The sequence below is a fragment of the Podarcis tiliguerta genome (assembly GCF_965153285.1).
Source record: "Podarcis tiliguerta genome assembly, chromosome: 10".
NCBI classification, from domain to species: domain Eukaryota; kingdom Metazoa; phylum Chordata; class Lepidosauria; order Squamata; family Lacertidae; genus Podarcis; species Podarcis tiliguerta.
This window is the reverse complement of record NC_139543.1, coordinates 44,049,379-44,075,813: the sequence shown is the minus strand read 5'-3', so window position 1 is coordinate 44,075,813 and position 26,435 is coordinate 44,049,379. Positions and strand designations below refer to the sequence as shown.

General features: G+C 42.0%; 2 protein-coding genes and 1 long non-coding RNA gene across 6 annotated transcripts in view; 1 reads left to right on the top strand and 2 right to left on the bottom strand.

Annotated features, from left to right (window-relative positions):
* Positions 1-7,254, bottom strand: part of MRTFA (myocardin related transcription factor A) — an 83,847-nt gene extending 76,593 nt beyond the window's left edge. Inside the window, exon 1 of one of the 3 annotated variants that reach the window (XM_083400436.1) lies at positions 7,002-7,254. The gene's annotated coding sequence lies outside the window, so the exon portion shown is untranslated. The remainder of the gene's footprint in view (positions 1-7,001) is intronic. The other 2 variants (XM_083400434.1, XM_083400435.1) reach the window with 2 other exon arrangements.
* Positions 7,255-7,310: 56 nt separating this feature from the next.
* On the top strand, positions 7,311-13,993 carry LOC310658658. The gene is made up of 2 exons (XR_014502410.1): positions 7,311-7,365; positions 12,724-13,993. It is a non-coding gene; the product is annotated as an uncharacterized lncRNA (long non-coding RNA).
* On the bottom strand, positions 13,488-25,442 carry SLC25A17 (solute carrier family 25 member 17). Of its 2 annotated transcripts, none has more exons than XM_083400875.1 (9): positions 25,160-25,442; positions 21,239-21,299; positions 20,479-20,545; positions 19,238-19,389; positions 18,510-18,626; positions 16,128-16,273; positions 15,881-15,976; positions 15,050-15,132; positions 13,488-14,037 (listed from the first exon to the last, which is right to left on the bottom strand). In XM_083400875.1, the coding sequence occupies exons 1-9, from the start codon at positions 25,211-25,213 to the stop codon at positions 13,890-13,892; spliced, it is 924 nt and encodes a 307-aa protein (XP_083257001.1). In that variant the 5' UTR covers positions 25,214-25,442; the 3' UTR covers positions 13,488-13,889. The 2 variants fall into 2 exon arrangements, with proteins under 2 accessions (XP_083257001.1, XP_083257002.1); XM_083400876.1 differs by having other exon boundaries at positions 25,377-25,399.
* Between the last annotated feature and the right edge of the window lie 993 nt (positions 25,443-26,435).

The window sequence follows — 26,435 nt, the reverse complement described above, 5'->3', positions numbered from 1 at the left end:
TAGCAAATTACTCCAGTGTATCATATATTACCATGAGTAATCTCTCCCACTACTGAAAACACCCCAGAACCATGGTTACAAAGAATACAAATGCCTCATTAGTGGCAAATAACTACAGATATCTTGTCACTATCCAGTATTCAATCGTCTTCCTTTTTCCACTAATGGATTTATGACAGACACAGCAAAGCAGACAGGTTTTTTTTTTCTTGATTAGCAGCTATTAAAACTAATGAAATTAATGTTTGCATTACTCCAAACCAGGTAAGATCAACAAAACACAATATGAAGCAGCTTTTTAAAAAAACAGAAAAGTGCCACTGGGCAAGGCAAACCAGAATAGTTGGGAAGGCTTAAGGAAGAGAGGTAACACAATTATACTTACAACAGGTCCAAAGCTCATGTAATAAAAGTCTCAAGTGGTACAACATATTTCGGAATTCCTTTGTGAAAGGGAATTTTAATCTCAAGTCATTCTCCCTTATATTCCTGCTGTAACTCCACAAAAGCTTAACTATACTGTATCCAGTTTCAAATTTGTCATAATACCACAAAATTAACAGGAAAACAAGCTATTTACAAGCATCAAGCAAATTCGTAGACCTCTAAAACTATTATATTTAAATTTAAGAACTGATATTCACTACAAGGTTAAAATTGCAAGTTCCAATATACTAGTTAAAACTATTTGCCTTTTTCTAAAATTGTGTCACAAAGATGGTCCTCAAACTATCAATTTTATTTTTCCATAAAGTGCTTATAAAAAGAATTCCACAAAATTTCAAATATTCATACACAGTGAAGTAACTGAAATCTCATTTTGCAAGATTTGTGGCATTTTGTTTAACTAGACACTATTGTATGTCATACCTGAATTATCTTTATTAAATGTATTTCAAGACAACAATCTGGATTTGCATAATAAAAAATTAATATGTAATTTATTACAAGCGGCATGACGCAACATAAGCAGACACTGGAAAGACCTTTCTAGCACAATGGTAGAAAACTGGTACAAAATAGTTTGGAAAACAGCCTTCCTTGAGAGATTAATAAGTAAACTATGGTTGACATGTGGACAGATCAAGAAAGATGGCTTTACCCTCATGTGATTTAATTTCATAACATATGTCAGTATTCCAGAAAATGAACAATCCCCTCCATCAGCATTTGGTTCAATCTGGTTGATCTAAACGTTAATTTAAACATAATTATCTCTACTTTGAACTCCCATGTTCATCAATATATGGTATATTGTTTCAATGGAAACATAAATAGGAAAAATGACTATTACTCATACTTCATCTAAGCACTACCACAAAGATTCCTGATTAGGCATTTAGCTATGTGATGCTGAATGTTATCGGTTAACTCTATTCTATCATGTTTCCCCTTTGTTTTTGTTTAGACCAATTCACGAGCCAAGAACTTACACATGGACCATTAATAATGACCATATGTTGTAGATATTACTGCAAATTGAGAAGACTTGGTCTGTTTATTTGTATCATTTATTATTCCTATGATCCTTGTATAAAACCCAATAAAAAGTTATTTAAAACAAAAACCAAACTAGACACTATTATCCTCTCTATTCCTAAAGACATGAAGTTTGGAAGATGAGTTCATTGCTGAGTAGTCTCCTGAAGTTATACTAATTTGCCCATTCCAAAGTTAGGACCACAGTAAAATGAATTTAACAAGGATTCTTTCTTGTCTCCAGTACTTGAGCAGCAAGCAAGAGGAAACATATTAGAAGTTATACTGCTATTTAAAATCAACACAACTTTCAGTACCACAAATGTGCAATGCAATCCTAGGTATGTCTACTCAGAAGTTATACTGAGCTGAAGTGCTTTATTCCTAGGTAAGGCTGCAACCCAAAACAGTGAGTTAAAATATAAAGAGAGTTTCAACTTATATATACAGCAAAACTAAGAACAAAGGCTGAATTCATCCCTATATTTTCATGTGATTTCTAAAGAGTGGAGACAAGGAAGAAGCAAAGAACTGATGGGATTAAAAGCCTAGGCAGGAAGACACAGCAAAGGACAGATAGCTGTTTGCATACTGACCCCTATGACCAAGTCCTTGTGCATGCAGAATGCTGTACTCACCAATATCAAATTCTGTATCATTCTGACATCTTGCGCACAAACACATAAACACTATGGGAGGAATTCAACATTGTGCTAAAACAGTAAAATGTGCTAAAACAACTGTTTTGGCAGGGAAGCATTTGGGTTTGCCAGACCAAACCAAAGGATCCCCAACCGACCCAGAGCCAATTTTGAGGAAGTGGACGGAGGAGAAAGGAAAAAGACCCATTGCACGCAGTAGTCCTTGTGCAGGGCTTCCACTGACTGGACTTAGTTGAATCCCGACCACTATGCTCTGGAATTGGCTGGTGTGTGCCGAGTATCCCTTTACTTAATTTCCCCATCCTCTTCCAATCTGCATGCTATTTCTATTTTAGTTAAAAACACATGTAGAAACAATAAATTCAGATGTAGAATGTCTCACTGAAATTCAAGCAATCTGGTTTTAACAGAATGATGAATTGAAAGATACTGTAATCTTCAACAGTCATGAAATGCCTATAGGACCTCACCAACACAAAGGAATTAAAGTTTCACTTAAAGTAAATTACAAAAATAGAGAAAAGGGAAATTAAAACAATCAGTAATATCCTTCTGCATTTCTTCATAAGTCGTCTGAATATTTAGGTTAAAAAATATGTTCATGTCTGAGGCTCAATTTGATAAAGGTTTACAAAACTACTAACAGCAAGGAGAAGCAAATAAAAATTCTCAGTACATTTCAGCCAAGAGAACTTAAAGACAACAAACTTGTAGCACGTGATAAGAAAATCCTTCACATAATGTAAAAAAAAATATGGATTTCTTTGTCACAGGTTGTTGTGATGGCCACAAGCAGACACAGATTTTTAAAACAATTCATCAAATTCAAAAAGGACAGTTTTTTACAGCAGCCAATGGTGGGCCAAGCGACAAAGGGCATTATCGCTACCATGCTTCACTTGAGAGTTCTGTGCATATCTGGACTTCACTGGTCTTTCCAAATTCCCAGCTATACACAGGGCAATAAGTTCAGTGATAGAGCATCTGCCTCATAAAGGTAAAGGTAAAGGTACCCCTGCCCGTACGGGCCAGTCTTGACAGACTCTAGGGTTGTGTGCCCATCTCACTCAAAGAGGCCAAGGGCCAGCGCTGTCCGAAGACACTTCCGGGTCACGTGGCCAGCGTGACAAGCTGCATCTGGTGAGCCAGCACAGCACACAGAACGCCGTTTACCTTCCCGCTGGTAAGCGGTCCCTATTTATCTACTTGCACCCGAGAGTGCTTTCGAGCTGCTAGGTTGGCAGGCGCTGGGACCAAACAGCGGGAGCGCACCCCGCCGCGGGGATTCGAACCGCCGACCTTTTGATCGGCAAGCCCTAGGCACTTTAACCCACAGCGCCACCCGTGTCCCTAATCTGCCTCATATGCAGGTTCAATTCCCAGCTTCTCCAGGAAGGGCTGTGAAAAGCTCCTGTCAGAAACCCTGGAAAGCTCAGTCAGTGTAATCAATACTGAGCTAGATGACTAAAGGTCTGACTCAGTACAGTGGTACCTCAGGTTAAGTACTTAATTCGTTCTGGCTGCCGGAGCACGATTTCTGTTCTCATCCTGAAGCAAAGCTCTTAACTCAAGGTAATATTTCTGGGTTAGCGGAGTCTGTAACCTGAAGCATATGTAACCTGAAGCGTATGTAACCTGAGGTACCACTGTATAAGGCAATTTACTAGATTCCTAGCACTACTATTAGTATTCAACATACTGCTAGCATAGCATGTGCTTACAATCTACCACCACCTTAGCTTCCATTTCTCCCTTTAAACTTTCATCATACATTGTATTAACTATTCTACCAACTTGAAGGATTTCTTTACGTGTCCCAATAGACCAAAAACCTGATCATTCATAAGGATAGATGTTAAGAACTATACACTTCAAACTCAACTAAGAATGAAACTCCAAGTTATTCAGCTTTCATAATGACTATAGATGGGCAGTGCAAACTTCCAATAAGTAATATCCCTCAAAAAAATCATTCTGCACTTCCTAGGCACCCACTTTAATTAGCAGAGCAAGTTTTTGCTAAACATATTTCTGTCATGTATGAAGTCAGCTATCCACAGAAAGCAGGAAACAAGCCTGGAAGCAATATCATCAGTGAATTTTTATTTATTACACCAGTTCTATGCTACGTAATACATAAAAAACATATCTATGAAGTATACAGAAAACTGAAACAAACACTAAGTATTACAAAAAAAGTTAACATATAAAAATATTACACTAATACAAATAAGCCGCCTCTCCACTCACAGTTCTTTCTGCAGCCTCTGCCCTATCTTCTCCAGCTGCTTCACTGTCCCATGATCAGGGCTTGCTTTTATGGGCAGGCACCAAAGTGGATGGAGCTTCCTCAGGCTGCCCACACACCTGTGTTCCATTAAGCCACTGTTGCTCAAACTTGGGTCCCCAGCTGTAGTTGAACTACAACTCCCATAATCCAAAGCTAGCAGGACCAGTGGGGAGGGATGATGTGAGGTGTAGTTCAACAACCGTTAGGGACCCAAGTTTGAGAAACACTACATTAAGCAATTAGGTGCACTCTCCACACCCAGCACCAGGTGCACTATGCTTGGCAAGTTTCCCAGGGTATCCCAATGATAGAAAAAGGGCACCCTGCTGATCACAGTTTTTTCAACTTCAGAGCATACTTTGTACCTAGAGGTTATTCATCCTTATATTCTATCTATATACAATGACACCAAAACTGACATTCATTGGTTTTATATTGCATTTTTGTCTTAATTATATTGTTTGTTTCATACTGCACACCATTTGGAGCAATTTTTAAAATACTGTATCAAGCTTGATATTAAAATCAATATTTATACATATACCAACTATTTTTCTACACACCTGAAATATCAATCTTCACATTCTTTTCTGTGTGCCTTAAATAGAGATGAAAAATATGGAGTGCAGTGGAAATTTTGATGTAATTATTTCAACTTTGGATTAAAAATGCCTACCAAATCTTGCATGCTCATGCATTTTCTGCCCACCTATACTCATGTACTGTACTTTTCATTGCACCAAGTTACACAATCCCATGCCATAATTTCATAACTACCATTTTCCCATACTATACTCCTCAAAGCTGGTGAACTGCACTCTTGAGATACTACCCTGGGAAACAAAAAGGGAGGCTCCTGCTCAAGACCTTCACTAGGTCAACAAGTATGCAAATCCCTTGCTACAGAATTAGCTAGGGCAATAAAGACTTACTAACACAGGACTGATCTGACAAGTCACTCCAGTGTTTGAAAACAAGAAGTGTACAAGAAAACTTATGCCATAATAAACGTTTTCGGCCTAAGGGCCACAATGCCTTGCAGGCAACCTTCTAGATCTCGCCTACCAGACACGGCAACACCAGAGGGGAAAAAGTGGGCAAAGCAACAGATGCAATGCTTACATTTGTACATTCAAGCCACACAAAACCCAGAGGTTTCTCAACATTCAAACACCGCTCCCCTCTTCATCCAGGCAAACAAGAAGCATTACTACAGTTCAAGAACAAATTCTTGCCAAGCAAAAGCACTCAAGGAAGGCAAATGGCTGATAAGAGGTGTGGCTTGGGCAGAGCCCCAAGGACTGGCTAGAGAGGCCTAAAAGGATGCATTTGGAAACCACCACCACCCCAGGGCCTGAGGTTCCCTACCCCTGCCTCGAGGTATCATAAGCCTGCTTTTATTGCAACCAGTGAATATGCTCACTCTTCTGCAAGTTCCTACTATGTGATGTCCAGATGCTTTCAAAGTGGGAAACCCAAGAGGAGTCCCATGCCTTTATGCTGTTAAAGAGGATGCATCCTTAACTATGGATGAACTATAAGTGCCAGTGTGATTCTATTCACAAGCTCAGATCGTCGGATGTTAAGCAGCAGGGAAAGTACTAGCAAAGGATATTCTTGCTGGCCTCCAGCCCACAATGAGCCAGCCGCATTCAACCACCCTCCAGCACAGGATTCTGGGAAGCATCAAATGATAATTCATCCTGAATCTATATGCTCAACGCAGATTCCTACATGTGCCAGTGGGTGGGTGTGATCAGCTCAGCCCATATTCTCAAAACAGTCTTCCACACAGATTGCAGATTACAATTCTGAAACTGAATCAGGGACAATCTTGCATTCTTGAAATTACATAGAGAAGGTCCAGTATATTTACATTTCCTTTGCAATTAAAATTTTCTGGGAGGAAAAGAGTCTCAAAGACCAAAAAAAAAAAAAACCAACCCCAAGAATTTTTTGGTGGTGGTGGGTGATGATCCTGGAGGTTTATTCTTGTCGTCCAATAAAAACCCAATAGTTGAAAACAGTGGAAAGGGAGGGATGATAAATCCGTTCGGAAAACGGTGAAATGACACAGCGGAGGGGGGCGTTACGGGGAAAAGCAGAAGCCTGGCTGGCGGCTGATGGAGAAAAAGGATCCCTTCGGTGGCTCTTCTAGGGGAATTATTTGGGGGCTGGGGAGGCGGAACATTCGCCGTTTTACTCACGAGCGCATAGCAAAGGGGCGGGAGGGCCACGCCAGAGTCACGTAGCCCGAAGGAAAGGCCCGGTCGTGGGAAGGGGGCGCTGCAAAGGAGAACGGCGTGGGGCGACGGAGGGGGGGGGCTGCGTGGTTCGTGTGGGACGGGAGAAGGAGGGCGCGGTTCTCCCGCCAGCCTCCGCCGTGGGGCAAAGGAGGAGCGTGAGGCGAGCCAAGGCCAGGCTCTCCCAGCAACCGGGGCAGCCCCGCTTCGTGCTTCCCAGAGGGGCGGTTCCCTGCCCCATACATGGAGGGACATTCCCCCCCTCAGCGGGCGGGCGGGGCGAGGAGCTGCCGGCACGCTCCCTCCCGAAGCCCCGCTTGCACTCACCTGGTCACGACTCCATCCCAGCTGCCCGCACTTGGCCGCCTTCTCCTTCCGCAGCCTCCCACAGAAAACTTCCCCGAGCGCGCAAAAAAAAAGAACCCCGGCCCTCACCACCGCCGGCTCAGCTCCTCTCAGCCGCGGAAGCTCCCGCCCACCAGAACGCAGAGCTACGGGACGAGCAGGCGGCGCGACCAATCCGAAGGCGCGGAGGTGACTGAATGACGCCAGCGCCCGTCAACGGGTGTCGAGTAACTCCGGGTGCTAACGGGCGAGAGGCGGGGTGGGGAAAGGGGCAGGCGGGACAGAGAAAGGTGACTGAAGAAGGAAGCAGCCAATTAGAGGATAGGAATTATGTCATCGGCAGAAGGTGAGGCTGGCGTGCTCGAGCGCCGCGGAGGAGCCGCGAGGAAGGAGGGGGAGGAGCCCTTAAAGGGACAGTGCGCCAGCCTAGGCACGTAGCGGGCTGCTGCTCCTTTGCAGAGGCTTAAAATATCTGCCCCCCACCCCCACATAGGCCCGCCTGTCTCTGACCGTTAATAAATAAATCTTTCACAGGAGCATCCGAAGCACATTGCTGAAAAGACAGAAATAAAGCATTCCCACGCATATTTACTTAGGAAGGAGCCCCTATTAAACTCAGGGGACTTCCTTCCAAATAAACATGCAAATCGTATATTTAAACACGAATTAACTTGCCAGTAAAAGGTTTGGAGAGGGGAAAAACCGGAAGCATTTTTAAAAACAAGTTCTATCAAGCATGCAAAATTTCTGAAACTTCTACCGCTGCTCAGTAGTAGAATAGAATCATAGAGTTGGAAGAGACTACAAGGGCCATGGAGTCCAACCCGCTGCTTTCGCAGGTAAAAGGCCACAGGGTTCCAACCCTGCCTGACACCTCCAGATAGGGCTGGGGCAAACTCGATCCAGGAATGCCAAAAGGACAGTTTCTACAGCTGCAAAGAAAACGTTTTGTGTGTGTTTTAAGTGCAATATACAATGTGACACTAGATGGAAATGGTGAGCCTTATGGAAAATTCAATGTATTTTTTAAAAAACTTTTTTTTAAAAAGGCATTTTCAGAACGGATTTTATGTGTGTATCTACAACCAGATTAATTTTCCACCAGCTAAAGAGACAGTTTGCTTTTTGTGGACTATGTATTTCCCAACTCCTAGAAGAAACTACCTAATTTGGCTTTGGGTTTTTTTAACCTACTAGTACATCACCTAAAACTGATATTCAGCTTTGCTAATATAAAAAATATCTATGTTGTTGTTTACTTCTGCTCTGACCTGGAATTTAAGGCCGATCTGAGTAACTACAGGACTTTCATCCCCCCCTGTTTCACTTACAAAATCCAACTCTACTGATGACTAAAAACATTTGAATTTTATTTTAATGCTGAGATAACATCTCCTACCATACCTTGAGGTAGCATGCTAACTTAAGGGGTGCAGATCAGGTTAGGTTAGGAGGAGCAGTTGGTGGCTCTTGCCACCTCCAATATCTGCTGCCTACATCAAATGCAGGGGCAGACCTGGCTACAGCATTAAGCCAATATGTTCTTGCTTCACCTTCTTCCTAAACTCTGGCTGTATGTAACATCCAGCCTGATGTTCAGAAAAACTCAAAAGCTTGCTCACTATTTTGTGGCACCTTGGTTAGTCCAAATAAATGTATTGCATAACTGTAGATTGCCAAAGGCAGCTTGTTCACAACCACAGCCCCTCTATTCCCCAACACTAATACTACTTCAACTATCTAGCATCAGAGATTACTAAATAAAATTAGGGTGAATTCAGGACAGCCTATTGCTAAAAATATAAGCATTCATGTTAAGGGGCTGTAGAAACAGAGGTGCTGCCTGCTGTTTTCTCTCAGTTTGTAGTTCCAAAACAAATTATACTTCAAGGAGTATGGTTCTCCAAGTGGTCTTCTTCCTGCTTTTCCAAATGGCTGAGGCCCCTTGTACAGAATAAAGAAATTTTACAGTGGAATTAAGGACATCTTTAAAAGAGGGCCGATGCTTTCCCTAAGTGTCACATGCTTGATCTGTCTCCCACATTTTGTAATTATTAAGGCATTTTGTTTAAGCTTTAGATACATACACCACATATTGTTGATCAATGGTACTAGAATGCTTCAGTGATATTCTGCTATTCAATATGTATATTATTTGGTTCCCTAGTTTCCTCTTGTGTAGACCAGATACTTACTCAATGCTTTATTTGCTTCTCCCGGTCTTAGGAGGTCTTCAACATTTTCTCTTTTTTTGACTAACTAATGCTACATAAAGCACAGATTAACACCCTTGTGCTCTATTTTCACCAATCCAAAATAACCACAATCCTGCAATACTGTAATGTTTTCTCAATCACTGCCTAGTGCATAAGATTCCTTTTAATTCCCCAATCATTTGAAAGAATGGAAAAGTTCCCCACTTAACAATACTTAAACGCCTTTCTGTTTAAGGCCAAAACAGGTTAAATAGTGTAAGAAATAACATGGTTTCCGTTAAATTATTCTAAGAATGCAGCCTAAGACCTACTTTGAACACTTCCATTTAAAAATACCTAAGACTGCACATAGCATCATGTATTTCCTTGCATCCTACGACCTCTAGTGGCTGTACCAGATAATAGCATTTCTATGTTAAACTACTGTATACAGATCACTGGAACAAGTTACAGCAGTGGGAAATTGTTTTTAGATATGACTAAATTAACACCATTTGAATATTAAACTCTTTGCAGTTTTATTGTGCCAGAATCTGGTGTGTGTTTACAATAGACTATGAACATAACAAAAATTTCCAACTGCATTTAACGCATAACGAATCTAGTGGCATAACTAGTTTATTGTAACACAGCTAATCTTACTGGAATTGACACTAATTTAAATAGCAAGTTTCTGATCTTACTAATAAATATACCAGGTTTCAGAAGCTTTAAAGCTCAATTAAAAACTCATTCTTGCCTCCCTCGTGATGCTGCCCATGGTCCCAACACAATTAGCACCTGTGCATCTATTCTGGTACCTGGAGAGCACCTTGAGAACAACCAACTCTGCTGGATGCAGAGCCAGCTGAAATGTGAAAGATACTCTTCACACAACTTTTGCCTTATTGAAATCAATTGCAAAGTGCCATTATGCAGTTGAAAAACTGGGTGTCTGAAACCACTGTAACTCTATTAGCCAGTTATAGGTAGATTGTGTCTGTCAGTACCAACTGAGATGCGGAGGATGAACAATGGATTTCTCAAAAATGTTGCAGTAAGTTAAGTTGTAAGAAATAAAGACCAAGTCTGTGATCTGACAGTTATCACTTAAACGCCTTTGTTCAATTACGAATGGTCAACTTGAAGCTGACAAGGACTCAAAATCAACACAAAGCATAATAGGGTTATAAATAACAGGAAATATGTTTGTGGAAAGTTATGGCAGACAAGGGGATAATGCAAAAAAAGACCTATTACTCTTTAAGTGTTTTTGCTGGTAACAGCTAGGCTAGGGTTTCAGAACAGGAAAGTACGCGATAAGATTTCTCTGGACTCATGGTACCTCATGGTATGTAATGTCGCTCAGCTGGAAAAACTGGTGAACCAAGTCCACACACACAAAAGGACAAATGGACTCATGTAATGTAGCAAAATTTTATTACTTACATCAGCAAGGAAGATCCAGAGAAATGGTCTGCACAGATGCAGGGACAGATTTGGAAAGATGAGCTTGGTTGATGCAAGGTATGTAATGAATCTGTAGTTAATAGCTTTCTGATGTGTGTTATGCAGGCCACAAGTTGGCTGAAATAAGTGGCCCAAATCTGAATTGAGCGGCTACCTACTTTTTAATATAAATTTGTTTAAATAAAATAAAATGAAAGATAGATATAGGTACTGGGGTAGGATTAGGGAACATAATTTGTTTGAGGAGAAAGGGATTACCGTAATAGCAAAAGGTATTTGCCCCCCTTAATTGCATTGCCACATCTTTAGATCACTTCTGCCAAGCAAAACACCCACACAGTTTGAAGTTCTCACAGTTCAACCCAACATAACCAAAGACAAAAGGGTGTCATCATAAGCAGAAAGCTGGGATGAAGAAAGCCTATGCAGATCACACCATACCAAATAATGCAATCAATTGAGCCACATCACAGGCCAAATAAAACACACATATATGTTCAGTACATTATTACAAAATACATTATTACAAAATAAAGCATTTACATATAGCATCTGTCCCATTTTATTGCTGAAGAATACAGAGGCAGTGTGAGATAACTGACTCTCACACACAAAAGTTGGTCTGCCCATCACAGGCGTTTATAAACTCTACCAATCTGGGCATGTGTTTATAGCACAAGGTAATGGCTTTGGCTGGCTGGCTAGTTAAGTAGAGTGATTTCAAATATCCAAATAAGTTGTTCTGTGCCATAGGACAAATGGGTGGGCCCTTCACTCGCTCCACTTACTTAGCTGGTACATAGGAGAACAATAACCAGATGTGAAAGGTTGGAAGTGGCTGACAGAGACACATGTCTTGCCTGGTGCTGAGCCTAAGCTGGACTTCAGGGCTTCTCTGGAAACATAAAGAGGTAGCAGAGTCTATGGGGTTTTTTTAATGCTGTGAGCTCCCTCATGCTCAGATTGTATACTGGGAAAGTGTTTGGAACTCCTGTGATCTCTCACTGCTCAGAGACTGGGGTAGCACACAACACAGGTGTGAGAAGTGGGATTTGGGTTTATTAGAGGAGGAACTTGAGTGAGGTGTGCTTGAGTTAGGACAGATGGAGGAACAGCAGCACTCCAAAACAGATGAAGCTGATGTTCTAGCAGCAGAGGCAGCAGTTTGATGAAAAATGGAGCAGCAGACCCAATGGTTCAGAAAGGAATGGCAGCAGCTCCTGGCAGAAATACCAAAAAGCACTACTGCATACTTTCCAGTTTTGCACTGCTTTGAATGCAACAAAAGACTGCCAAATTACAAGCTACAATAATATGGTTGGCGCTTGGTTTTTGTTCTGTCCAACTTTTCTCCTTCAAAATCCAGTTGCAGTTTTAATTCTGTGTCATATTTACACTTATTAAGAAACAAAGCAAATTTCAGCCTAACAGTATACCATTGTTTGTCATGGAAGAATAAAGCATTGGCTCATGCGTTCCATTAACCTCTTCAGCAGCTTTCACTTTACATCTGAACCTTAAATTGTGGTGAAACTTAACTATGGTCTGTTAGAAACAAGTCAGCTTCAATATTCTGTGGTGTGAAGTTAGCTTATTTCAAACAAACAACTATTGAGATTGTTTATTGGGGTGGTTTGTTGGCTTCAGATGAAACCAGTTGCAGTTAGCGAAAAATGGAAGTAAATGTTGCTGCTCTCCTCGTGGCTCCACCTACAAGAGAAGGAGGGGGAAAGTGTGAAAGCCCAAGACTGAACTGTTCCTGTGTTATCAGGAAGCTTGAACCAGCTCACATAGTAATAATAATACCGAGTTGAAGCTGTCATTTCCAAGATGGCCTTTCTGGTGGGTTGGAGGTAAAAAAGGGATACTCCACTCTATTTGATACTGACAGAAACTAGGTTTTAGCCAATGATTCAGATTTTCAGAACCTCAGGTAAAGCATTTTTGAGACTCATGAAAACAGAGTACTAGAATATGAATAAGATGGTTTTGCAGTCTTCAGATTACTACTTGTATAAACTCCCAATTTTCCATTTCAGATCGAATATGTCACAGTGCAGAAGAGAATATAAGGGACTTTTCAATTTCTTAAACTTAAGGAATCTGAATCCGATAAGACCAGTTCTAGCAGGAAACTGATAGACTTTCATCACTGGTGTATACTGAGCATGTGGAACAACTGCCCCATGGGCCAGAATTGGCCTGCAAGGACCTTCTGTTTGCCCTGAAAGACACCTGCCATATTTGCTGCTGGAATTGGTGGTGGCAGCACTGGTGAAAGAAGTGGCTCCACTGCTAAACAAAATGAACAATGCAGATGTGGGGTGAAAATAGTAATGGCAGTGGAGAGTCTCGCAGAGTCCTCCACTCCCAATTTTGTGAGTGTTCAGGAATCTCTGAGTACTTCAAAGGTATTCAGAGAACAACTGAGGAGCACTGATCAACACCTGAAACAAGGTTCCTCTCACAACTTGAAAAATATAATCTTGGGAAGTGAGCCATTTGCATAGGCCACTGAACACTCCTAATGCCCCATTGGGAAATGTGAGAGGCAATGAGGAAGGTGATCTTCTAGTGATTCTCCTGGTGAAGTGCAAATGTGACCCTCTGGCCAAAAAGGTTACCAATTCTTGATATATATTAATAATTTTTACCACAGTGGATGAGACATTGGGATACTAAACAAAGTTGAGCTTAAAGCAATATATTTGCATAGACCTTAGTCTACTGTAGGCAGAAGACTCTACAGGACAGTTCTTTTAGGTCAACTGTGCAAATTAAAAGAAAGCTTATACTAAAAGAATAGTTATTTAATGAAGTCTTTTAATGGGCCAATAATCGATGAGGTTATACAATATCAAACCCGTGAAAAACACTGACAGCAAATGGAGAATGAATTATACACACTGAGTAACTAAAGCTCTCCAATGAGTTCTTTTTCTCAATAGTGAAATTTTATTTTCCAGTTTGCTTCCTAATCAAAATAGCTGCAGAGAAAGATGGTCAAGCCATCATACGGTGACTGACAGTGCAGAGTTCCAGATTACTCTTCAAGCTTCCCTTTCAGGTACATTCTGAAGCTTTGAGAGCAAGAACACAGCAGGAGAGTCCTGTAGCCTTTGAGAGGAAGCTTCCATGGCACCCAGTTGTGTCCCAGCTTGTGTCTTTCTTTCCCCGAGTTTAATGTGTTGTGGAGGCCCAGACTTCAGTTCCTAAGTGAACGTTTTAATCCCATGACTGTGAAAGTAGCAGCAGTAATTTTTTCATAGACCAGGAACATCAGTGCAGCAGTGAGGACTGTTTGGAGCAGCTTTGCTTCAAGGCCTTTGTAGAGACCTACTAATCCAAAACGCCTATCAAGAAAACAGATTTAGCATATGGTAAGAAAGTACTTTCCAAATGTAGGGAAAATGGCATATAATGTCGTCTTCTTCCTGCCGGACATCATAAAGTATGTCTGTTCTTGCCTCCGCCACCAACTATTAAAGCTACCTAGGATTGAAACGTTCTTCCTCCAGGTGCTACTGCTCCTTTTTTCAAAAAGAGTGCCAGCAGGGGGAGCATGATTTTCAGGAGAAAAGTGTCCGACAGAAGAATGCTTAACCCTTCTCTCATCTGCTGCTTTCCCCCAAATCTCAAACTACTGGTAAGTGAAAAGCCTGTTTATTTGTTTAAATTATTTATGTACTATCCATCCTCAAAGCTTCTAGGGTGTTTTATATACCAATATAATACATTTTATATACCAATCTAATACAGTATCAGGTGAGCCTTTCTGTTGAAGGAATTCCACCAACAGGGGGGCACCAATGAGAGGCTCTATCTGTACCTCAGATGGTGGGGGTGCCTGGAAAATAGTATCCAAAATGACCTCTGCTCCAGAGGGGTGGGTGAACCTCCCAAACAAATTTAGTGGGCCTGCGGGGGGAGGGGGGAGGCCTGCTATGCAACTGGAAATCACTCTGCTCGTACAAGGATTTTCCTAGCACTACAATGAATACCCATCAACTTCATTTCATCGTAAGGCTGCTCCAAGTTACATTGTAGTTTTATCATTATAAGCTGCCTAACATGCCTGTTGAGTGCAAATGCAGAGTAGGGAAAAATAGATAAATTAAGTGGTAAACTTAGCAGTGACTATTATATTTGGAAAATAATGACCTGGCTTCCTTAATATTTCCCTCACACTAGATCAAAAAGTCTTCATAAAGAGGATTATTGATCTTGTATGACCCTTTTAGTGTTATAAAAGTCAACTTTTTATTAAACAAAAATTATACAGCTATTTAGGGCAGCTTATCAGGATGTTGATACAGTAGAGGACAATATTAAGATATATATGGATAAAATAAAGACAAAGCTTACTTTATTCTCTGTCGAAGAAGGTAGATAACATTCTTAAGGCTGCCTAGTCTCCTGTTTTCTGGGTTCAGGTGGTGACGTCCAAACTGAAAAGGAGTCAAAATGAATCAATGAGCAACTTTTCCTGCTTTATTTTATCCTAATTTCTATTTACTATGCCTGATCTCAAATCAGTGATCCAGCCCTATATTCAAATCGTTCTCCCATATCCAATTGTTCAGTGCTAAAGAATACATTTCTTGCTCAGGTCAGAGCAGCTTGCAGTCTCCCCTCACCCTAAAATATGTTAAATATTGACCAAACAAAGCCATACACATCAAAATTATGCATTTTCATTATGGCTGGAGTGGTAGCAGTGGTATAATAAAGATGTCCTCTAAGCAAAAGAATATGGGGTTGTCAGACTCTTCCCACAGCTTAACAACATACAATGTCTATGCAGAGAGCCAACTGGGAAATCTAGCCTAAGTGCTAAGTAGTTATGTATTCTAAGAAGTAGGAAAAGTTGCCCAGAGCATCCAATATGGAGAGCATATGCTATGCAGTTGGAACACAAGACACTAAAACAGTTACTCATTTCCCTTGAAAGAAATATACTTTCGTTGACAATCAGAAGTGTAACCTCACATTTGCCGCAGTTTCTTGCCCATTCAGTTAGAGTGATTATGATTCAAGGAGCTTTCTAGACTTAGTTAAGAGAAGATGTGCTCTTCATCCACAGCAACAAATTAAGACGGAATAGATGTTTGTCAATTTGAGTTCTGGAATACTGGCCAAAGGCAACTGTATAAAGAAACAGTAAAATGAAAGTGATCTGTTGCAATGGATACCCACCCGTAAGATGGACTGTACTGTCTGCATAGGGTAAGTGAGGGTAGTAGCGATCGCTTTGGCTATTGCTCCAATAACAAATGCATCTAGTGAAGAAAGCTGTAAGTGTAAATAAAGAAAAGGTTATATGACTGCAGAAAGAAATCTATCAATATAGGAATTTAACAAAGTGAATAAAGGAAAAGGTTTCATAGGACCAACGTTTAAAGTCAGAGTTTAACTGAATTCTTTGCAGGCCTTGGAATCTCACCTGTAGTTGCCTCTTCAGAATCTTCCTCTTAAGCCCTTCATAGAACATGAACTGTATGGCAGGATTGAATACCAGTAGCAGCGAAGGAAAGGTACCATTCCACAAAGCTGAGATTCCTTCATCTCTTATTATCTGATGAAAGGCATCTAAGGGGAAGGATAAAGAAGCAGCAGGAATCTTTTAAGAATATTTAAGATACAGGAATCTTAAATATTCAACAACAGTTTGCATGCAGACTAAGAAACAAATTGCATATTTTGCCTATCAATTTATAATCCAGGGATGAGGAATATTTTTCTTTTCTTTTCTTTGGTCTCTTCTTTTCTATTGGTACGGGGGGGGGGGGAGGGAATCCATCAGGACCAAGATCTGACTATGACAAGGTCCTTTTGGACAGTTTCTTCCCTGCCTTCCTTCCTCTGGGCTTCCCAAAAACCTACCTATCTCCCTTCCTCTCGGCTTCTCCTCTCTTCCCCCACAGACCCTGCCAAAGCTTCATCCTCTAGTGCCTGCAACAGTTATCCAATTGTTACCTCTCTCTCCCCACTCTTCTCACACACGTATGTACAAGAAGGTAACACAGCTTGACCTTTGGCACAAACCACCTGAAGAAAACACACATACACAGTCCATGCGCATTTAAATGTACTGCCTGCCTGGAGAGCCAAGAGTAGGTTCACTTCAAAAAAACTGTTTATATTTTGTTGTTTTTTACAACTATCTTGGTACGAAAAGCAAAGGATGTCCGATATAGTAAAGCAAATAAATACATCAAGCCACATGCACTGGAATTGGCAGTGCTATGCACACTTACTTAGGTAAGCTCTGTTTTAATTGTGACTTACATCAGAGTAAACATGGTATTCTCTCTTCCCAATCACTTTCTGTACCAGAAGCTTGCAGCTGAACCCAATCTTGCACCCTAAGCTATGTCATTTCACATATTCTGCTCATCCTCTTAATCCATCCCAGTCCCCAAGATGTTGCTCTAATGTATTCTCACACAGTTATGGGGACTACCGTATTCATCGCACTATAGGACGCACTTTTTCCCCTCCAAAAATGAAGGGGAAATGTGTGTGCGTCCTATGGGGTGAATGCAGGCTTTCGCTGAAGCCTGGAGAGCGAGACCTGGTGCGCACCGACCCATCTCGCTCTCCAGGCTTCAGGAAGCTATCCGCAAGCCTTGGGAGCCCGGCGGGAGTGCTCGCTGGGCTCCCAAGGCTTGCGGGCAGCAGCCTGCAGTCCGAAGCACGGGGTGCGCTGCGAAGCACACCCCGTGCTTTGGGCAGATATCCGCAAGCCTTGCGCGCCCAGCGGGAGGTCCCGCTGGGCTTGCAAGGCTTGCGGGCGGCAGCCTGTTCTGGGGGCTGGGGTTGGGGGAAGCTCCCCCAACCCCAGCCCCGCAAGCTCCCAGAGGGATGCCGAAGCTGCCCAGCCCCCAGAACAGGTTTCCCCCGCCCCAGCCCCGTGCCGGGGGGGGATAATTCCCCCCCCTTTATTTCCCCTCCCAAAATCTAGGTGCATCCTATGGGCCGGTGCATCCTATAGGGCGAAAAATACGGTAAGTGAAATGATAAGATACTAGGGTGAGCATTTTTATCACACGCAGCAATCACTTAGTTCACCCAGGACATGTTTTGTAATGGAACGTGTTTTGTAATGTAATCATGGCAACGATACCTTCAAAAACTCTGGACACAACAACAGGTAATCTAGGAGTCCTGATTCCAATACTGATTGGCAGTTTTCCCACCAATAAAATACCACCAAGAAACCTCCCTCCCATTTCTAAGCTGTTTTGCAATTTAAACTATCAGGCCTGTATCCTGATTGTCCAGTCCACTCCCTCTCCTCTCTCCACACTCCTCCCCAAATCTTCTCCAGCGAGTTGGGGGAAACCCCAGGACTTATTTGGGGGCCTTCGACTGCATACACAGAGAAGATGAAGTCATTGTGCTACTGGGATCACATTGTTGGAAACCAACCCCATTTCATTAAAAAAAAAACAAGTTGGGGACAGATTACTATTAAATGGATTAATATTTATGTGGCACTTTCTGATTTCATTTTTAAAAGGGGAGAGACTGGATTGAGCATAGGAGAACAGAAAAGAGTGATGGCTGAGTCAGTGTTGGATATGCTGGCACACATGTTTAATTTCAGTTACAGTTAGACTCATCCCATCTCAGAGTAATACACTATAAACTTTCTTACTGTTATATGTCTTTCCTGATAGCTCACTGTTTTAAAAGGGGTTGTATCTATAAACTGAACAGCAAGAGCTGCCCATAGCATCCATTTTGTGAATGAAAGCCTTCAGTCCACAAATCTACTAAAAAGTACCAATGCAAACTAACAGAAATGACAACAAATGCCTACCTGCAACGCCTTTGTAGTTAGTCGGCACAATGTCTTCATTTCTGAATTTGGCCCCCTGGAGTTTCAGACGTGTATTCACTACCCAGAGTGGAGTAGTCAACAATACATTCACAATACCTAAGACAACACAAACAAAAAGTTGAGTAAAAAGAGCCCTAACATTTTAAAAAGCAGGTTTAATCTTCATGTACAAAAATGATCCAATGTACAAAATAATTAAGATATATAGAAAAATACAATGCCCCCCACCCCCAAAAAAACCCCAGAAGACACACAATCTGAAATCTTATACTGAGGATTTTGCTCTAATTTCTGCACCATACTAATAGCTGGCAGAATGCCTTGTGAGGAAACACACAAATTGCTTAAGCAAGCAGGAAAAGCAAGTTTATTTTCATAACAGGTACACACCTTAGTGCTCACAAATAACTTGCCTGGATTGACGCAAGCCTCCCACATTCATCTAGGTCATGGAATCATGTATTTCTTAATGAAGATCAGAAATGCCGAATTATTTTTTAAAAGTAATGCTTCAAGAGGCTGTGCGTCAGGTTTAGATTTTACCTATGTTTTTCTATCCACTACAAGTTACATGCATTTGAGTAATATAAATTATAATAATAAGGTAGCACAGGTAGCATAAAAAGTGCATGCATGGAATGTAATAAATTGGTTCAACCCCTTAAAATCTTAGCAGATTTGTAGCACAACTGATAGGATTCTATTACCTGCAACCACCCCAAGAATCAAGTCTTTTCCTGTGGTTGAATGATGTCCTTTGACCCAAACAGCTTTTAAACTGTTAAATGTATAAAAATAGACGAAGTTGGAACAACAAAGGCTGGAGATGACAGGAAACCACCCTCGATATGGTGCCAGGCTAAGGAACAAGCAATAAAAGCAAAAAGTAACTCTCATGCAATCACCAAATAAGCAAGAAATAAAGCAACAGCATCTGCAGCCTAATCCAGAACCTGGGAAGTCATAGTGTTTGCCTACAAAATAAAATAAGTATTTATAAGCAGGTACAACAAAGTATATTTTAACAATCGGAATCCTACACAAACTTACTTGGGAATAACTTTAAATGAATTCAGTGCTACTTACTTCTGAATAAATGCGCAAATAACTAGAGACGTTTTACTGATGGACAGGATGGGAAGTAACAACAGTACCAGTGTCCCAAGGTTCCCTAGCAGAAATAGTTCCTTGTCATATTATGCATGTTTGTTAAACTGACAGTTACTACAACTGTTCCTTATAATAATTAAGAAAATTATTCAGTTCACACTGAGGGCCTTAAAGATGCCTGCATGTGTCCAGAAGCATCTGGCTGGTTGGGGGAACTGGTTCTGACAGGTGTTTCAGCCCTTTCCAAAGGATGGAACGGTATTGCAGAAGTATTTCCTGCAACGGGAATAGTCGATCCCTTGTTTTTACAGTGTTTTGAATTACAATACAAATATGACATCAACTTGCTTGTACTGTACTTTCTAAGTAATTCCCATTTTTCAACCAGTCATTTTGATTAGGTCACAAAAGGACAAGGATTGAACTCCCTCCTCCCACTTCCAAATTACAATCTGTGGCACCAAGTTTCTAATTAGTATTTGAAAGGACTGGTTTTCAAAAGCATGCCCTTGGTTTCTACACGTTTTATGTGCAACAAGAGTTACAGAGGCTATAGAAAGGCCTGCTATTAATCACTGGACTCTCCCCTTTCTAATGAAGGAATTTGCCTTAAGATGACCCAAAAAGACTTAAGCCTTTGTGACTAAAAAAGATTGCACTCTGTTTTTTTAAAGCTTCGTTGCAAAGGAGCTCATACATTTTAGTGTGAAACTCTATACCCCTCAAATATTGGGCAAATTAAGAAACTACAATATGTGAAGTAGAGGGACAAAGACGTGATGAATGCTCAACATTTGTGAATATTCACATACAGCTTGTTACAAGGTTCTATACTTACATGCCCTCTTCTTTTATTATCTCCAAGAGAACTTTGTGTGTTCTTTTAGATTTGCGTTTTTCATCAACTGGAAAACAATAAGACATTATACACAAAGGGTAAACATAACATATATTTGAATATTAGAGCAAGCAGAACATCACAAAATAGTGTGCAAACTTTTGAGTTCCTCAGAACTTCGTATCAGCTGATTGGCACTGAAAGTGCATCTTCAAAGGAGGTTGTTGCAATAATAATCCATAACCCACTGACTGGCAATTACAGTAACCTCCTTGGAACTTTGACAGTGATGTCACCTGACATCATTATGCTCCCACCCACCCATCAAAAGATGGCATGTATGGGGTGGGGAAGATCCAACTGTTCATCACTGGGTTAGATAGTCAATAGAGTACATGCGAGAGGGGCAAAAAAAGTTGGTTGTTGGTGAAGTCAAGGAGGATGCATCTGGCCAGTCTCAAGACGCTTTGAAGGTGCAGTCTGAAACCTGCAGAGAACCTATCAGAGCTTCATCTGACTATCTGGTTTCTCATCCTACACATCATTTCAAGACTGACCAGACATAGATTCTATAAGCCAACTTCGTTAGCTCCCTCCACTCTACTTTTACTATCTAGCCTGGTTAAAAGTTCTGAAGAAATATTCCACACTATTATTGTTGACCTAATGAAGGCATTGTCCGAATATGGATTTTGACATTTTCTTATGGGCCCAGATGAATATCTTTATTTCTTAGATTACTTAGTACATCTTTGCTTACCTTGAAGTCTTAGTCTAGCTGTATCCAGGGGGAAAAACACAGTCATTGCAGTCACGCTACCCTAAAAAGTTTAAAAATAAAGTTAACTTTACTGTACCACATGGTGTGTTTTTTTCAAATCTGTAATAAAGCTAGAACAATGATTAGCAAATATCTGCACAAACAAGCCTTGAAGTATTTCTGTATTTGAATGAACTTCTTGTTAAAAATGCAGGTTTTTGCAAGATAAACAGTTGAAGTCTTTAAAAATTGACAAGGAAAAGAAAATTCCATTTGATAACTATGAGTTTTACTTTCACTTTGAATTACAATTCTCATCATCCCTGACCACTGGTCATGCTGGCCTGGAGTTGAATGGAGCCCAAAACATCTGGAGGGCACAGCCAGCTTTCCCCTGCACTTGGTTCTGAAAGTAGCCTTAATGCAGGCAAGTGGGACACATTTGTAAATGTGTTTTCTTTATTTGTTTAGGTTAGGCTCCATATGCATACTCCCAAGTTATATTCTTCAAAAATTCAGATCCTTCTCATGTAGAAAGGACTTAGGGGCAGCCCCACCCACAACAATTTGCATTTAACACATATCTAAGCAGCAGCTGTTTGGAGCAGAAAGTACCCTAATTTCTTTATGAATTATCAAGACTTCTCAGACATGGTTAGGGAAGGGCTTGAAATTTGTGTTTTAAATCCTATAAAGTCTTTAAAGAAATTAAAATGTTGCTCTGAAAGCCTCGTCAGTGGGCAAATAAAACAGCTCAACTTCACTCCAATTGCTGCTCCACCTTTACAAGTCTGAACAATGTATTAGTGGGATGGGTAGATGAAGACTAGTAATGATTGACTGCACCTTCAACAAGTTACACAAACTAATTGATCCTCTCAGTACTAAGGCTGCAGGCATCAATGTAAAAGTATTAAGCTGTATATTGAGAACAAGTCGTCCCACAAAGTTTATTATTTACAAATGTATCCTAACCCAGTGATAACAGAATGTTATGGACAAAGTACAGGGGGGAAATCTGCTCAGTTCCAAGAACTACAGTATCTGGTTTTCAATAAAGACTCTGGTGTCTGCTAGAATCCTGAGGATCACATTTCTCAAAGAATGTATAGCCTTTGTGGCTGTGAAGATAATTTCAAGACAAGTAGCAATTTCTGCGAGAGACTTTTTAATCGGTTAAGTAGGAAGCAGCATGCAGGAATAAATTGCCAGTTCTCACAATGGAAAGATGTAAGAAATTGCGCATCCAGGATTTATTGGGGGGGGGGAGGTTTTACGTTGGGGACAGGATTCAAAATTAGCAGGGTGCCAGGTGCATTTTGCGCCTAAAGAGTTTCCATTTGTGAGCACCTCAAAAAGTCTAGGTGCCATTTTTTGTGCCTGGCTTACACTCAAGGATTACTGAAATGTATGTGTTTTGAAGCCACGAAGTATATGTTAAGGATAGACAATATGTTAAGGCGTTTAACAAGAGTAGAGTGTTTTGAAAACTGAAGCTTGGTACCAATATTTTTCGTGTAAACACAAAATTAAACATGTTAAAAATGTGATATTAACAATGTGTCACTAATGTGAACTCTGTATTAGTTCATGCTTATCAAAATAATAAATAAAAAGTGTGGGCAACCCCCTCCCCCCAAAATGGTGACTAGACATTCTGTTTTGGTGCCCTTAACCCAGGTCCCAAGAGCCATTTGGCTCCTAGCTTCTCTATCCCAGCTTCTAACACTGGTTGGGGAGCAGATCCAAGTTATCTGTGATGCAATTAGTCAGTTGGTTAAGTATTCTTATTTACTTACTTGATTGGGGAGGCCAGCTGCCCCCCTGCCATGCCCATGTCCCTCTTGCATGTGTATTGGGACCATTGCTTTACAACTTGTTTATATTTATGAATCTGTGATTTTTGTATCTCATCCATCCTCCCCAAAAAGAGCACAGGACAGGAAACATAAAACAGTATGCCTAGAAGCTAGATAGAGCCTGCTGTTGAGTGAGCCAACAATGCTGACCAAGGGGTTATCAGGCTGGGAGTGGGGGGATATTTACATCTACCCCCAGCTTAAGCTCTAAGCACCCTTCACTGAGAAGGTGACCTTGCATTGAGAGATGTGAGGGAGTGCAACCCTGCTCTTTTTTATTGGGCTTGGTGGCTTGCAACACCATTAATGACGGTATTCTTTGAAGTGGCTCAAGAAGGTGGGGGCTGGGGCACTGTACTTCAGTGATTCTGCCTCTGTCTCCAGGCTATCTGCAGAAAGCAGTTGTAGGGGAATAACTTATAGAAGCTTTGTTGTGGTGTGCCCCAGGATCACATCTTTCCCCCCACTCTACTTAACATTTATATGAACTGTCTTCAATAGTTTTGGAGTGAAGTGTTACCCATATGCAGATGACACCCAGTTCTATCTCCTTGTTAACTCTGAATCAGTAGAGGTGGCCAAGGTAGTAGATGGGTGTTTGAGGGCAGTGATGGGCTGAATGTGGGCCAACAAATCAAAACTGACTCCAGAAAAAACAGAGGTGTCATGTGTTTCAATTCTTAAGTCCAGGAGGTGAAAAGATGACCTGCTCTTGACAGGGTTGCACTCCTATGGAAGGAGGTTTGTAACCTGGGGGTACTCTTGGATTGTCACTTGAGAGCCAGGTGGCTAGGTATGTCTACTTCCAGCTCCATCTTGTTTGCCAGCTATGGTCCTTTTGAACAGAGAGCACCATGGCACTCCATACTCTGGCAACTTCCGCATGTGATTACTGGAATGCACTCTATGTGGGGCAGTTTTTGGCAAATGTTAAGGCACACCTTTTTACCTTGGGCTTTGTTACCAGAGGTGTATGTTTTCAGGAACCAACCTATTATTGCGACAATATGGATAGATACAAAACACAGACTATGAAATATAACATGTAGCTGGAAATGTGGACAATAAGACCCATGGAGGGGATGGGGGGAAGTTGTGAGATTCAGAGAATCTCATTTTATGGATATGTATTTGTAACAAATTTTCATTTGTTTTATCTGTTTTTAATATTGAATTTTAAATTGTTGTAACCTGCCCTGATCTTGTATGAGAGATCTGTGCAGTTGACCTGAGTCAGGTTTGTCGGCTGCATCCAACAGCACTCCAGCCTCAAAGTCACTAGTATCAAAGAAAATATTTACCATTTAGACAGTTGTGGAACAAGAAAAAGCAGGGAAGATAGAAAAAAAAAGATAATCCTGGCATCACAATACAGCACAGAGTGATTGGGTATAAGCAACCTATTTCTAGGTTACTACAAATATTGATCCTGTAGGAACATAAAGGACAATTCCCCAACCCTTTTACACTTTCTGAACACTGTCCCTCTTTGATTTTGCTTCGGCAGCTCAACAGCAAGTTTGGACATTTGATTGTCCCCAGGCAGGTATTTTAATCCCAAGCAGAAAACCCTGGCAGGCGAGTATAGGCAAACAAAGTGATAGCTTAACAACAGAACGTGCACCCGATAGGACAGTTCACCTGTAGCATCCTATTCCAGGGGCGAGGAGAATTACCCCATAACCACACCGTAACAGTAACGATCATAGCAATACACACACCCCAAAAACCGTGAGGGAGACGAATACAGAAGCGGTAAAATCCTCCCCATTCTCATTTAGCACCGACGACGACTATACTAACTGGGGCCACGCAAAATCATACGGTGGCCGTTTGTATTCACTCGGAGCGGCATGGACTAGTTGAGAGGCACCCACTAAAAAAGAAATTGGTGCGAGTGCGGGGGGGGATCTCTGTCCCGAATACATCATCCCCAGGCGACCAGGTGCAGTTTAGCACCTAGGCTAGTATTGCGCGAGAGGCGAGTGAGCCCAGCAGCCCCCGAAGCCCAGCCGTGGAACCCCCACTAACGCACCACCTCCGCTGCAGTAGTCAAACTCACCACAGCCCCCGCCACAGCGTGGACCAAGCTCTCGTAAGACAACACCACGGCCATGGCTGAACCTCCGGCGCCGCGGGAGCCAAGGAAGCGCCGACCAAGGAAGAGCGGGCGTCTCCGTCACCGCCCCGCTCCATGACACTCGGCGTCACGTGGCTCCAGCGCCGCCGCGACGTTGTTTCTGCCAGCTCCGCACCTATCAGGCGGCGGCTCGTAATACCTCGGCGCAGGTGGGAGGGCTCGCCCGGCAGGAGGAGCGCTATTCGCCGGCTGCCGTCCTCCCCCCCCCCCGCAAGGCAGAAAGGGGCGTGTCCTCTTTACTCCCGGCTCAGGCGCGCGGGTTTCGGCTGACGGGGGTTAGGGCCGTTTCGGTTGGCTGAAAAGGGTTCTTCTGTCAACGGCTGGCGCGCAATGAGTGAGGGGGCGGGGAATACGTGAGGGGGGCAGAGCAGCTCGAAGCAGGCTGGTTTGCGGAGGGACAGGCGCAGCCGCGTCAAAAGGGTGTACAGTGGTACCTCGGGTTACATACGCTTCAGGTTACAGACTCCGTTAACCCAGAAATAGTGCTTCAGGTTAAGAACTTTGCTTCAGAAATCGTGCTCCGGCGGCACGGCAGCAGCAGGAGGTCCCATTAGCTGAAGTGGTGCTTCAGGTTAAGAACAGTTTCAGGTTAAGTACGGACCTCTCAAGCAAATTAAGTACTTAACCTGAGGTACCACTGTACAGCGAGGGCAGGCAGTAAAACTTTGCACGGCAAGTCCTGTCAGGCCTGCAGGAGAGAGTGAGCACCCGCAGAAAAGAAGCCTTGGCAGGGAAAGGCAAAAACCGAGTGCGCTGCAGTTTGGCCTTTATCTATTTTAAACTTCTGCGAGATGGCCTTGGGTGTGGCTGCTCGATTGGCACACCTACAAGTGCCACACAATATCGGATCTGCATTTGTAGGAACAAGTGGGGAAAGTTGCACTCAAGCGTCCCATGCTTTCAGGCTTCCCATGAGCCACTTATGTGAAAACTGGACGTTGGACCAGATGGGCCTTTGGGCTCATTCAGCAGGCTCTTGTATTCTGACTTGCCTTAGATTTCCCCTCATCGACAGGATTCTTGACTGCTTCTAGACTGGTGAGATTGTAACTGCTGAGATAACTTAAAAAGAAGCTGCAGAATGAGAAGAATCTTTATTTGCATCAGTTACTAGCCATAGCACTAAAGGGATGACTCACGCCCTGGCCAGCACTTCTTTAATCTCCTACCTTCGGGCAGGAGATACAGAAGTATAGTC

Coding starts and splice junctions, on each gene's coding strand:
- SLC25A17 (XM_083400875.1), bottom strand. CDS start 25,213: ATGGCCGTGGTGTTGTCTTACGAGAGCTTGGTCCACGCTGTGGCGGGG. Junction 18,627..19,237: donor GATTCTTGGGGTGGTTGCAG/GTAATAGAATCC, acceptor GTGTTGTCTTAG/GTATTGTGAATGTATTGTTG. Junction 14,038..15,049: donor CTTCTTCGACAGAGAATAAA/GTAAGCTTTGTC, acceptor TTTTCTTGATAG/GCGTTTTGGATTAGTAGGTC.